Source organism: Eretmochelys imbricata, chromosome 1 (genome assembly GCF_965152235.1).
Source record: "Eretmochelys imbricata isolate rEreImb1 chromosome 1, rEreImb1.hap1, whole genome shotgun sequence".
Classification (NCBI taxonomy): Eukaryota; Metazoa; Chordata; order Testudines; family Cheloniidae; genus Eretmochelys; species Eretmochelys imbricata.
The window spans coordinates 120,263,043-120,277,447 of NC_135572.1; the positions used below are offsets into that span (position 1 = coordinate 120,263,043).

General features: G+C 45.5%; 2 protein-coding genes across 8 annotated transcripts in view; one reads left to right on the forward strand and one right to left on the reverse strand.

Moving 5' to 3' along the window:
* Positions 1–5,725, forward strand: part of REV1 (REV1 DNA directed polymerase) — a 93,468-nt gene extending 87,743 nt beyond the window's left edge. For all 7 annotated transcript variants that reach the window (XM_077814558.1, XM_077814588.1, XM_077814540.1 and 4 more), the window contains one exon: positions 5,298–5,725. In XM_077814558.1, coding sequence (XP_077670684.1) covers positions 5,298–5,409 — 112 coding nt within the window. In that variant the 3' untranslated portion in view covers positions 5,410–5,725. The remainder of the gene's footprint in view (positions 1–5,297) is intronic.
* Positions 5,726–12,141: 6,416 nt separating this feature from the next.
* The window catches only part of EIF5B (eukaryotic translation initiation factor 5B), a 72,492-nt gene continuing 70,228 nt past the window's right edge, over positions 12,142–14,405 (reverse strand). The window contains exons 23-24 of the mRNA XM_077814598.1: positions 13,767–13,928; positions 12,142–12,931 (exon numbers count right to left, since the gene is read on the reverse strand). Of these exons, the coding sequence (XP_077670724.1) occupies positions 12,824–12,931; positions 13,767–13,928 (270 nt within the window). The 3' untranslated portion in view covers positions 12,142–12,823. The remainder of the gene's footprint in view (positions 12,932–13,766; positions 13,929–14,405) is intronic.

A 14,405-nucleotide genomic window follows, 5' to 3' on the forward strand; every position in this document is an offset into this window, starting at 1 on the left:
TTGTCACCCACTGGACATGCTAGTTCAAGAGCCCACAGGAGTCCTAGCCATTTTGGACTGGCGAATGAACCCAGCCAACATATGTGAGGGAGTTCCCTTTGTCCCCCCACAACCCACATTGACTCTGGGTACAGATGCTTCTCTAGGTTCACCTGGGAAATCCATGACTCAAGCTTTCTGGTCTGTCCAAGATTTAGCTCTCCACAAAAATGTGAGAGAGTTGAGATCCATGCATCTAGCTTGTCAGGCTTTCCTCACCAACATTGGGGAAAGAATTTACGAGTGCTTATGGACAGTGCTTTCTCCTGGGGGAATTCTGTGCCGCTGCACATGTACAGAATTCATGTCCCGTACAGAATTTTTTTTTCTCTGCAGAAAATACATTCTGCTGGAGCAGTGCTGCAGTTACGCTTTTTGCCCTTCACCCACCAGGGGCTGCTGTGGCACCAGAACAGAGAGCATCTGCTTCCAGGTGGGAGCAGCCCCAGCTGCTGATAGGGAAGTGAAGAGACTGCGTTCCTCACAGTGCCCTGCCTGTTGGGCCAGGTCAGGATGCACAGGCTATGGGGGGATGGACAGCGTGGGGTACATGGGTTTCTGTGGGGATCACATACGTTTCAGAAGGGCTAGTGGAGGGGACAGACTGAGGCGGGGGCTGAATGGCAGTGGGGGTGCAGGAACACAGGAGCAGGAGGGTGCAGAGACGTATGGTGGGAGAGGGGTGGCTGAGTGGGGGTACAGGGCCACATGGGGACAGAGGAGGGTATAGGGATACATGGGGACAGGGGCAAATGTGCCTGACAGAGAGGCTAGTGATCAGCCAGGGTCTGCATGGGAGAGGCTCCCTAACAGTTCCCCCTCCCGCCCCACCTTCACCCCCAAAAACCCTGTTCCATACTTCTCCCACCCACACCCAACAGCCCTCCAAGTTCAGACCCAGGCTCCTCCCCAGCAATTTTCCCTATTCCTCAGCTCCTTCTTTACCTCTGACCCCCGCCCCCAAGCCTTTATGTATGGATATGTATGGGAAATACATATCCATACATAATCACAGGACCATGGACATCTCCTTCATCCTAGCCTGGATGCTCTTCATCTTACTGCCTGAATGCTCCATGGTTAACATCTGAGGAGGAGGTCTGTTCAAAGGATTTACAAAACATCCTCATGAATAGCAGAAAACCTTCTGCTAGGTACCCATACCTGTTGAAGTGGAAATGGTTCTTCTTATGGTCTCAGCACAAAGGTGTTTCACTGATCCAGGCGTCTATGCAACAAGTTCTGGATTATTTATTCCACTTGAAACAGCAAGGACTTTCCATTAGTTCCATCAGGGTTCAGCTAGCGGCTGTTTCTGCTTTCCACCCTCTAGTTGCTCATCACTCAGTTTTCTCCAATCTGATGTCGCTCAGGTTCTTGAAAGATCTGGACAGGTTATATCCCTAAGTAAAGGAACCTGTCCCCCTTGAAGATTAAATCTGATGTTAACAAGGTTTGTGAGTTCCCACTTTGAACTGCTGGTTACCTGTTCATTGCTTCATCTTTTGATGAAAGTAGCCTTTTTAGTGGTGATTATCTCTGTGAGGAGAGTGGGAGAATTGCGAGACCTGGTAACTGTCCCACCTTTTACAGTCTTTTATAAGTACAAAGTATACTTACAATCACATCCAAAATTTCTGACTAAAGTGTCTCATTTTCCACATCAGGCAATATACTTACAAACTTTCTTTCCCAAGCCCGATGCTCGTAAGGATGAAGTGAGATGCCATACGTTGTATGTGCAGAGAGAGTCTTCTATTTTTACTTGGACAGGACTAAACCATTCAAGTCATCCTCAAAACTGTTCATGACCGTTACGGACAGGATGAAGAATCTTCTAGTCTCGATTCAAAATCTCGCCATGCATTTCCTGCTGCATATGTTTATGCCACGACATTGCCAATGTGTTTCCACTAAGCCGAGTGGTATCACAGTCGACGAGACTGCAGGTGGCTTCTGCAGCTTTTTCTAGCTCAAGTGCCTACACAGAGCTGCAAGTTTGGTCATCAGTACATGCCTTTGCACCTCATTATGCCATATCTCAACATTCTAGAGATAATGCCAGATTCAGATTTGATGTCCTTGAATCTTTTTTCAGGTGAACTCTAAACCACCTCTGGATTGAACTGCTTGTGAGTCACCTGAAGTGGATTTCCAACTGATTAACTCTGTGATTTGAGCAAGTCACTTAATAGTGCCTCAACTTTTCCACCTGTAAATTGAAATAGTACCTACTTCACAGGGTTGATATCATCAGATAGGCACAAAGAAATGCAAAATATTATTCAGTTATGCCTATGCATTATTGTATGTCATTGGGCCTTTGTAAACTAATAAGAAATAATTAGTCATACTGTGAAATTAACAGAGCAGATGGGTATTTTATGTAAGATTCTTAACTAAACTGGCATAAAATCCCATTAAGTTTTTAAGGAAAAACAGCTGGTGACATTATCACCCCCATTCTGGCCCCTGTACACCAGGTAAAGGAGACAACATAAAGAGCCCTGAAAGCCCTGATTCTTAATCTGCAGAGGAGCTGAGGAAGACAGCGTCAGGATGTCCTAAAGGACTTCTTCGCAAATCCTGGCATAGGGAGTATACCAGAGCAAGACAGGGAGTGGGGAAAGTGTGGGATAGAGTAGCTGCTTGCCCACATACAACCTGTAATTTAGGCAGCCTTCCAGGGCTATCCAAGTTTACACTGAAAGTCACTCTGACCCCTGTAGCAGCCCAGAATCAGAAAGTTTTAGTCACGTAGGGGCTGCTCCCTCTTCCAGGCTCTGAGTTGTTTGCAGCGCCTCTTACAGATGCAGCACAGAATCTCACTGTTTGATTTTTGGACAGTTTTCTGGGTCCTGACCTTTGTTTACACCTTTCTTCCTGGATTTTAAATACTAGAGAGGCAGCTGGTACAAGTCCATGGATCTCTAGGTTTGGTCATGCCTCTTCTGCCCTTGCACTGATGTTTCAGCCTCCAGCCAAGCACCCAATGTAACATGCCAGAGCTCTGTGTAAATGTCTGAATTGCATTCTTGTAGGAAGACAGATGCAGCCCAAATGTCTTGGTGTGAGGGAAGTGTCAGAATCCAAAAATTTATCATTTAAATTCCTTCATTATTGGGGGTAAGGTTGTGAGAGAGTCACCAGTTAACCTGTTTATCTGTATGTTGTAATCCTAATGGTAAAAATACTGAAATTTGTAAAAGTTGCTGGGAAGTTCTTTATATTTGGAGAAATATAGTCCTCTGAACTTCAGAACAGCCTGAGCATTACCTAAGATTGTACTGATTATAGACTGGACTAGTGGCACCTCTGTTTTCAGTTGCTTATAACTTCAACAGACTTACCATTCAGGCTGAAATTTTCCATTCTGCCCCGGCTGAATTTTTTTGGAAAATTTCAGCCAAAACAGTTCATCTGTTTCCAAGAACAAGGCTAGGGGAAAATAAGTTTTTCTTCGGTGTTGAAAATATTCTGGCAACTTTTTTTTAAGCTCTAGTGAAAATCTGCCCAAATAAGGACAAGTTTATAAACCTTTGAAAAAGCAGAGTTCACAGGTGCTCAGTAGAGACTTGCTAGAGCTTAACTAAGTTCTCTGGGGCTTCCGTCCTCACTGAGCATGCTTGAGCTTCTTACAGCTCCTGTGTGTGATCAAAATGTGCATGAGTCGCCCCACAGAGCAACTGAGTAAGCCCTCTCCAGACTAGGGACTCTCCAAAACTGGACTTTCTCCATAATGGCTGCTTTGGGCCAGAGTGGGCACTGGAACTGAGAGCATTGAGACTGTCTCTTCTGGGCATTCAGTGACCCCCTGTTGGCAGAAGGGAGGAGGAAGCCATCTGATTCAGATGCAGAGGGGATAAGAGACTGACGTCTGGCATTGCAGGGGAGGGTTTGGGGAATAAATTGAGACAGATGGGGAGTGGAGACTGGGACTGGAAGCGAGCATGGGGCGCTGCGACTGGCTGGGCAAGGAAGTTCGGGCTGAGGAGGGGAATGGGTGAGAAGACTGGATGGCAGCAAAGAAGCTTGAATGAGGAAGCTGGAGCTGGAAACCGGTGGGGCAGGTTGAAGGAGGTGGACGGGAGGAAGACAAATCTGACGAGCTGGGGCACAGTGAGAGAACTGAGACTGACTGAGCAAATAACACTGGGCCAAGGAGCAGAGGGAGATGAGGATAGTGAGATTGAATGAGAAGGCTGGGGATGGAGACTAGGATGCATAATGGTGAGGGGGGCAGGAGTCTGGAGGCTCAGTGCGGGAGAGATCAGGAGGTGGGGGAGGGAACTGGAATTGGCTGAGTGGGGAGGTGGGAGGGACTGGGACTTACTGGGCAAGGAGACTGGGTCAGAAACTTGGGGAGTGGAGATTGGGACTAACTAGGTGAGGAGAATGGAATGGGACGAGGAGTCAGTGACGGGATAGAGGCAGGTTGGAAGGGATGGTGCATAAGGTGTCAAGTGTGGGGTAAATGGGCAGAAGAGTCTATGTCCATTAGAGTGTACACTCCCCCCTAGAGTTTGGAATGGAACACAAGATCCCTGAATCAGTGTCACCGTTCCTCTGTCTCAGCAAATATTTGTGAAACCCATTAGCAGGGTCTCTCATTCTCCTTGCTGGGCCTCATAAAGGATAGCAACCTGCCACTCTCATCAGGTATCCAGTTAGCTCAGTGGCAGAGGTCTATATGAATCTAAAAGTTTCACTGCTGTTGGTGAGCCCCAGAGGTATGTCAGTATGATGCCACATCATGGAATTTGGTGTGTGTGGGGCGGGGGGGGGGGGGGGGGTTGGCTTGGTTGGTTTTGCTTTTTTTAAAACACAGCAAATTACACACACAAAAACTACATTAGGAGAACATTATTAAGGTAGTAAACTCCAAAGTTAGGAAATGCCAGAATTAAGGTTGTTTGTGCAACTTTAATTCAGCAATCATATAATTAAAGAATATATTGTAATGCATATGCATAAAGGGGCCAAATTAAAGTTGTAGAGGCATAATTCTGGCATAATTATTAATTCTTAATAATCTTTTAACATAATTTTTAGTGTGTTGTTTTACTAAAAACTAATCCAAACACTGTTTATATTGCGCTGCTGTGATTCATTTCTAGTGGGATTTTTTTCACTTTGGATATTGGAAACAAATTCTTCCCAAAGCATCCTGTACTGTAATACACATCGACCTGGAAAGGATGACTGTTCTATTGTTCTAAGCATGGCTTCCTTTTTTTCACCCCCCCCCCCCCCCTCAGGTTAATGCAGCAGTCTGTGGAATCCGTTTGGAATATGGCATTTGACTTCATTCTTGACAATGTTCAGGTGGTTTTACAACAAACTTATGGAAGCACATTAAAAGTTATCTGAACTTAACTTGTAATAAAGAGCTTGGTGGGAGCCTGGAGCTCTCTGCTAGCTGTGCCATAAGTGCTTGTGAGGTATTTGCAAAGTGCATGATAGTAAGGCTCTGAGTTTTTATAATTTTCAATTTCTTTTTAAACAAAAAAGTGTTTTGTACATTTCTTTTCAAAAAGTGCCAAATTTGTCAGTATTGCATGTAAATAACTGTGTTAAAATTCTTTTATTGTAGTATAGAATCTATTTGCAAAATGTTTGTTTATAAAGTTTTATGGATTTTTACAGTGAAGTGTTTACAGTTGTTTAATAAAGAACTGTATGTATATTTTTGTACTGATTCCGTTTTGTCAATGCTTCAGTTTGAATATAGCTAACCCTTTATTAAAGCTGTAGCTTTGAGTCATTTTACTAATCTCTGCAGTGGTAAACGCTTATTTAGCTCTCTCAAAAAAATTTCTGTGAGAAAAATCCTTGAATCATTGTACCTGTTTGTACACAGTAGTCTAGAATACATTTGAGTGTGACAGCTTAAAACTACAGGCAGTGCTTTGGGTTGAATAATTTATCTTTCTTGCATTTGGGATTATAAAGCCAGTACCCATTGAACTAATGCATAAACTGTGTTCTGTACATTTGTAGATCCACAAAGTATGAAAGCATAAGTCCCATACACTCTGTAGCACACTCTTAACTACATTGCACATAAAACTGTTGTGATTTCTGTGGCCCCATGCAGAAAATCTCTGTTACAGTAGTGATGGGTGGTCACGAAGTTTTAAATTACTTGCATGTATGTTTTTCCTTTAACATTTCACATGTTACCTATTTTGCAGAATCCAGGGTTTGCGTACTGGGGACCTTGCTGCGCGCTTCTTTTCCCATGATGGGGAAGGATCAGAGTGAGGCATGCATGGGTGGCTCAGAAAAAAACTGGAAGAGCACAGAGAGAGCTCCTGTCAAGCTCCGCTCCCACCCTGATCACTTCTTGGGTTTTTCATTAGGTGGGACGTGCCCACTGTGGGGTTTCAGTAAATTTACAATATTATGGAGTATGTTACATTAAAACAGCTGTGGCATGTTTCCTTTGTTTGGGGAGTGAAAGGCATGCAGTGAGCACAAAATGGTAGTTGACTGCAGCAATTAAAACAACATGTTTTATATAAAAAGAACAGGAGGACTTGTGGCACCTTAGAGACGAACAAATTTATTTGAGCATAAGCTTTCCTGAGCTTCAGCTCACTTCATCGGATGCATCAGTTGCATCCGATGAAGTGAGCTGTAGCTCAGGAAAGCTTATGCTCAAATAAATTCGTTCTTCTCTAAGGTGCCCCAAGTCCTCCTTTTCTTTTTGTGGATACAGACTAACACAGCTGCTACTCTGAAACATGTTTTATATAGAAGCTGACCCAAATAACAATTTACATGGAAAGAATGTCAGCATTAGTTTTCAGCCCTGAATTGCAATCATATGATGCATTTTGCTTAGTAAATATTTACTATTGTTTTTGCTCAGTTGCTGCAGCATAGTTTCATAAATTATGAAGGGACCGTTATGATCATCTAGTCTGACCACCTGCAGAAACACAGGCCAAAGAACCTCACTCAGTAATCCTAAAGCCAGAAGGGACCATTGTGATAATGTACTCTGACCTCCTGTATTACAAAGGTCCTAGAACTTCCCCAAAATAGTTCCTAGAGCATATCTTTTAGATCTTTGCATCCAGCTCATAACTTTTGTTGGAGATAGTGTATATATAACTTTCTAAAAGATACGCTAGCATAGGAGATTTTTCCCTCAGTGGTATCTGGCCAGGTGTTGCATGTGCCCACTGCTGTACAACAATGTCAAGGGCAGCACAGCCCTCCCCACTCCCTGTCATGGAGTACTCTGAAACTACTCCGTATGAAGCCAGGCAGGACTCGGGGGGAGCATGCCTCCTGAGCAGACTGTCTCGGGGGCAAGAAGCTTATATAGCTTCGACCCTCCTAGGTCTGACCTCGGAGCATTCGGCCTTCCACACCGTGCGCCTTCCTCAGGGAGTCCGCCTGGGCGGAGCTCCTAGGGAAGCCAGAGGGTCCTGCACCCCAACTCCGCAGTCAGACGTGACTCAGGCAGCCAGTAAAAACAGGTTTATTCGTCGATGGGAACACAGCGTAGGACAGAACTTGTTAGCACAGAAATCAGTGACTTTCTACCAAGTCCTTTTTGGGAGTCCTGGGCCAGATGCCCTGGACTCCCCCCTTCCAGTCCCCCCCACGCAGACTTCCAGCCATCCGACCTCCACCACACCCCTGTTGCTCCTCATCCATCTCTTTGTCCTGTTTCCATGGTCACATTCCTCCTCCTGGGTTTCAGGTTACATGGGTGCAAATGGGGCAGCCTCACCTGCCCTGAGGGCCCCTGCAAAAATCACACACCCAATTCCCACCACTGCAGTACACTGGGAAACTGACGTACACATATTAGTATAGGACAGTAAGACTCACATGCAACATAAGATGAATAAAGCCCCACTTTGTCACAGCCCCTTTCCTCTCCCCCAAACTCCTTCTTAGCTGCTGTGATGGGTGTTGGCAACCATTTCCCTTTCTCTTAGTATTTTATTGTATAGAGTTGGCACTCGTTAATAGCTCTATGAGGCTTCGTGTATTTTTCTACTAGTAGGATTCCTTTTGTATCTGTGCACACTTTGGTTCCTGCCAGTTTTGGGTATCAACACCTGGGGTCAGAGATGCCTCTGTTTCACTCCTGCCAATGCATGCAAGAAACCGAAGCTGGTCAGTGACTTGCCTCAAAGGGCCTAGAAGCTCACATCAGAGAGGTGCCAAATCTGCAGGGACTTTAACCCCAGAACTAAAATCAGGAAGGTCAGACTGAAGCTCCTTTGTATGAAGGTGGCTCTGCACCCACCCTGGGAGCCTTCCTATTCGAGGCAGGCCCCATCCCCTGCTATTTTGGTGAGGCGGCTGCCTCTGTCATTCTGTGTTGATCTGCTCTGGTACTGAAGCGGCAGCACTGGATACAGAGTCGCATTGCCTAAGAGATCAAGGCCCCTGCCCCTGAAATCCACCAGTCAAGCTGGGAAGGAGGGTGGAGTGCTAGGGCTCTCCCCTGTGCCGATACTGCCTGGGGGAGGGGAGGAGGGCTTCAACCCCCATTGCTGTTGAAACTGACCTCTATGATGCTCTCATCTTTGGCTCAGCAAGAGCAGCTCTTGATGTACATCTCTTGCTGCAGTCAATACCTGGCATGTGAGCTGAGTGCCGGCTTTGCCAGCAGGCCAAGCAATATCTCGCCCAGTATGGACAGATACGCTCTAGCACAGATTTGCCAGCTGCTAGCGTTCAGCACATGGTACCTCAGATGGTCTTCACCTGTTGGTCTGCTAGGAGGGAGCTGAGAGGGGGAAGAAATTGGGCTCCAGTGCCATATCTATAGCTGTATTGGAACCTGTGGGGGGTTTCTTCCTGTCTCCAGATTGCCTCTGCACCCACCCCACTACATCCTCTAGTAGACATCACCAACTGCAGGGCAAGAGTTGCAGGAAGCCCAGTACTGCACATGGGTTATCTACCTCAGTGAATCCCCTATTGAGCAAACTGGGGGAAATGCCAGCTCAGCCATCCTTAGTTCCACCGCCTCAGTGCCTGACAAGGCGATAGGACAAGGGTGGGCAAACTTTATGGCCTGCAGGCCACAAAAATTGTGTGGTGGGCCATGAATACTCACAGAATTGGGAGTAGGGGTGTGGGAGGGAGTGAGGGCCAGAAATAAGGAGTTCAGGGTGTGGGAGGGGGCTCCAGGTTGCGCTGGAGATGAGGGGGTTGGGGTGCAGGCGGTGGCTCCGGGCTGGGACCAATGGGTTCAGAGGATAGGCAGGCTGTTTTGGGCGGGGGTGGGCTTTGGGGCCTGGAGTACAAGAGGGGTCTCTGGGCTGGGTGGCAGGGGGAGCAGGGCATGGGGGGTGGGGCTCAGGGCTGCATGCTCCGGGCAGTGCTTACCGCAAGCAGCTCCCGGAAGCATGTCCCCCACTCTGGCTCTGAAGTGTGACCAGGTGGCTCCACATGCTGTCCCAGCTGGCAGGAGCTGAGGGCCAGATGTGGCCCACAGGCCATAGTTTGCCCACCCCTGCAGTAGGGGGTTGGTGTTTCCTCATCTCCCCCAGATGACTACAGGGCCCATGAAGACATCTTAAAGAGGGCAGCTTATTAGCTAGGTGGAACTAGTTCAGTCAAGTTTATACAGATTGGTTGAGAGCTTCTGTTCTGTGGGGTCCGTCTCCAGTGACACTCTTCATAATTGATCAGTGAAGCCAAGTCACACCTCTCAGACTAGAGTTTATAGGAGCGGTCTCGGACTTTATGCCAGCCAGGGCTATCCTTCATCAGAACAGGTCCAGGCATTGCTGGCTGTTTCGTTAGCCATGCAGGCTCATCCTAGCACAACAGCACAGCTTGGCTCAGGGGCACATGGCGCATGTACTTAACATGGCTAGTCATGTTCAGCTGCATCTCAACAATGGCTGAGCTCAGCGTACAGCCTGATTCATCATGCCCTGGATACGCTGGTGCGAGGGCCCCCAGGAGTCTTAGGCCTCGTCTACGCTGGCAAGCTTCCGGGCCATAAAGCAGCTTTCTGTGCTGTCACTCCTGAGGCGTCCATACTGCCAAGCCACTTAGTGCTCAGAAACTGCACAGGTGCAGTGCTTTAAAAAACAAACACACACCCCACCGAGAGGCGTAGGGGCTTTCTGCTACGTTAGGAGAGTGTTAGCATTTTATTTGGATAGGACTAAACCATTTACATTATCCTCACAACTGTTTGTGATGGATGAAGTTGACTTTCATGAATTTCATTGTGGATTTCCTCTTGTATAGGTGTGTGCCACCCAAGGCAACTCACATGCAGGTCAATCCAGAAGTGGAATGGACGTAGAATAGAATATCAGGGTTGGAAGGGACCTCAGGAGGTCATCTAGTGCAACCCCCTGCTCAAAGCAGGACCAATCCCCCATTTTGCCCTAGAACCCCCTAAATGGCCCCCTCAAGGATTGAACTCTCAACCTTGGGTTTAGCAGGCCAATGCTCAAACCACTGAGCTACCCTCCCCCCATATGCAACCACTCAAAATAAAAATGGTTACTAACCTGTAACTGTGTTTTGGGCTGTTGCACGTGTCCATTCGATGACCCACCCTCCTTCCTACGCATATCTAAGGCTGTCTGGTAAGAAGAAACAGAGGGATCCACTCCTTTACAGCATTGCAGAGCAGTACCAGGTGCATTCACTGCCCTTACAGGTACCACTGAGGGAAAAATCTCCTATGCTAGTGCACTAGGCATGCGCACACCCCAAGAGTGGAATGGACAGGCAGCAACACATCTCAAAGAACCATGATTACAGAACAGATTAGTAACAGGCTCCCCTTCCTCCCCCATGTACAGGTCAGTCTACTCTCATCTTTATGAAAAGACACCCGACGTCATCAATTGAGAACGCCTGGACTGAGGGGTGGACAGATCTTTAATTTTACCAAGCTCAGACCATAATGAAACATAGCCCTTTCCAGAAGTGAGCTTGAAAGTCCTGAAAGTCTTTTTTGTTGGTGTTGTTGCACTTTTAATTATTAAAAGGTGCTTGCTTCTGGGTCCACTCATCAAGAACGCATTTTTGTTCAAGCCGCCATAGTCCAAAATAATCCGTCAGGGAACAGTAGTTAAACCAAGATGCCCTGTAATGGGAGTTCCTCCAACCCCTAAAAAAAAAAAAAAAAAAGGGGGGGGGGGGAAGAGGGCAATCCAGCCAGAGCTCGCTATCTTCATAAGACAGCAAAAATAATACAAGAGTGGCTTATAATACTTCGATCCAAAATTGCAGTTAAAAAGCAAAAGATGGCTTTGAACTACGTTACTGCCACCAGAATTCGTTTATCCAGGTTAACAGTTGATTACATAGCAGCTTTCCTCTGAACCGTGAATTTCAAACAGGAATGTGGGATTCCATATTTCAAGTTAGTTTTAGGGATGTGCAAGTCACATTCTCATGTTTGCTTTATTTCCATTTATAAGCTTTTAACTGATCGGAGTGTTTCTGACACCACACAAAGGCTATATACTCAGCAACAGCTGAAAAAGAAATTCTAGCTGATCTAGGCTGGATCTAACAATCTGAGCTGAGTGTCCTTTTTAAGGGGAACAAAATCAAGGCTACCCACAATACAGACTTATTTCCATCTACCACACAGTCAAAATTAGCTGGCCCGTTTTGCACTGGGTGAATCTGCCATCAAGTCCCCAGCTGTTGAACCAGTCAATAACTTTGCTGCAATACCTAAAAGTTTGGCTCAGCCGCTGGAGATAAAGCACGTTTGCTTTGTCTGCCTATCAGAACGTGTTGTTATGCCTACTTAGCACCATTCTGAATAATGGCAAGATGACAGAATTTCTATTCAAACTTATTTCTACCAGAGCTCCTCTGGCATTACGGCACACTGTGTGGTGCTTTTAATATCAGAGTCCCAAACCTAAACCATGAACGTGTTATTGGACCACAATTTTTTCTTCTTGGCTGGTAGGGGTTGGCAGCACAGCAGGAGAGAGAGGTTTGGTGGTTTCCCTCTTTAAAACGATGGACCTGTAAAATTCTGTTACCTTATCTGCTGGTACTACAGATGTAAACTTCACTTTTACAGAACAGCCTATCAGATGCTTTATTTATTGAAACGAGTTATAACAAAAGGGCTAATGTGTCCATTTCCTTTATTTGTGGCTCTGCTTTGTAATGATTACAGATTAAGTTGACTTTCATGAACTGTACAAGCAATTAAAGGTGGCCAACTATGTTTTACATCATTGTTTCACACAAAGCAAATACAGAAATATCTGATTACCTAATCTTCTATTTTAAAAAATTCCTATAGGCACAAAGCAGAAGAATGGGGGTGGAGGGGAAGAAATCAAGGGGGGAGAGAGGTATGCATAAATAAAGAAGTATTTCTTACATCAAACATGTCCGAGAACCAAAGTCTGCAAAAGCTTGGTTAATCAAATACTGCAGTACTGATATCAATATAAAAGTGAAAGCTTTAGATCTGTAATAAAAATTCAATTTTTATTTATTTGTTGATTAGGAGGGTGGGGAAGGGCAAAACTTTAAAACAGCAGCCACGAAAAGGGAAGGGCCGTGGGAGAGGTGAACAGGCACAGTGGAACCGTGGGGACATGTAAATTGACCACTGTCAAACCAGTGTAAGTTTCTTGGTTTCTCATGGAAAACATTTTATCCACATATTTTCCTCCCAAACATAAGTCCAACAGTCTCTTCAATACTCTGACTTTGTTGGCGATTTTTAGAACAGGAATAGTGAGTAATATTCCAGCCTGCCCATTGCTTTTTAAAAAAAAAACAAAACAAAACCAAAAACCTAAATTATTTCAAACACTTTCTTCAGTTCTACAATAAGCTGCCAGTCAGACTTCTGCATTTCATCTCTGAACCAGTTCTTCAGGGCATCAATGGACTGACGACTAATCTGCAAATACACAACATATGAATATTAGAAACAAGCGTTTTAATGAAATTATTCCCCAAATATATTGAAGGTAGTGTGGTTTAGTGTGAGGAAATCAGGGTTCTAATACCAACTTTGCCCCGACCTGCTATCTACCTGGGCAATCCACTTTGCCTCTCTTATCTAGATTGTAAACTCTTTGGAGCAAAGACTGTCTCACTACGTTTGCACAGTGCCTAAACCAATGGGGCTTTGTACTTACTGTAATACAAATAAAGTCATTTTAAAAATCTGAGATTAGAGTAAATGAATCATCAGTGTTTATACCTTGCCCCCCGTAACAGACAAACTGCAGCGGCTAGATTTTAACGTCCTGTAAAGTCTTGAGGCATGGCAGTTCTGTCCAGAGTGCTAACTGGGCAAAGTTGTACACAGAAAGGGACGCACTACAGAATGCTGTATACATTCATTCACCACACTGAACAGACTCCCCTACAGTCCTTTGCCCTTGGCTAACTTACTTCCTCAGTCTCAGAAGGAAGGGTGATGCAAGATGTACTTAGTTCCAGAGTTTCATCCCTTTGGTGATGAAAGTTTGCCTTCTTAATAGCACGACTGCAAGGGTCAATGTCAGCGCCACTAACATCGGTCAGGAAATGCAGATTTCCGCAAGAAAGGGAGCTGTACTACCCGTGCCATGCAATGTGTGTGCCCCACTAGCACGGGGGTACGGTGCTGAGAATTTTAGAATTCCTCAGGCTTTCCCGTCCAACCTCCACTTCAAGTCACGTTACCAACATGCCACCAGCCTTTTTAAAAAAAAAGGGGGGGCAAATCTCTGCTAGGAAAATTTTACCTTACTGACTAGGATATCTGTCGCTTCAAAGTGTCGTCCATACATTTTAGGCGATTCACCAGGAATAGGTTCTATCTTCACACAGACTTCTTGACCTTTTTTTGCAACATCCACTTGTTTGTGGTTCACTTCGATACTTGTAACTATTCCAATTTCAACAAACTGTAACACAACGTAGAAGCTGTTACACATCCCAAAGGAACTTCTGTCCACACGGCTTTCCCCAAATCCCACCTCCATTCTGGGGCTTCTCACAGATGCACTGAATACAGAAAAGGTACTTTCAAGACTGCTACTGTAATATGTCCCTCCAGTAGCTCTTTCAGAGTTTTACTACCATGAGATAGCAACACATACATATTTACATTCATCTTTAGAACACCTGAAGTATCAAAGACCGGATTTTAAAACGGATTTGGAAGACGTAACTTAGTTTCTTAAGAAAAAAAAAAGAGTAAGGGGAGTTTACTTCCTCCCCCTGCTAGCTGCCAAGAACTCAACTGTGGTGACTACAGTGTAATGCTGCACCACAGGAACGGCGCTGGGGGAGCACTCCAGTCATGCAGCCTCTCAACCTGCTGCTTAGCCTCATGCTGTTTGTTTTCTCCGCTACAACCCAAGGGTACATCATCCAGCACA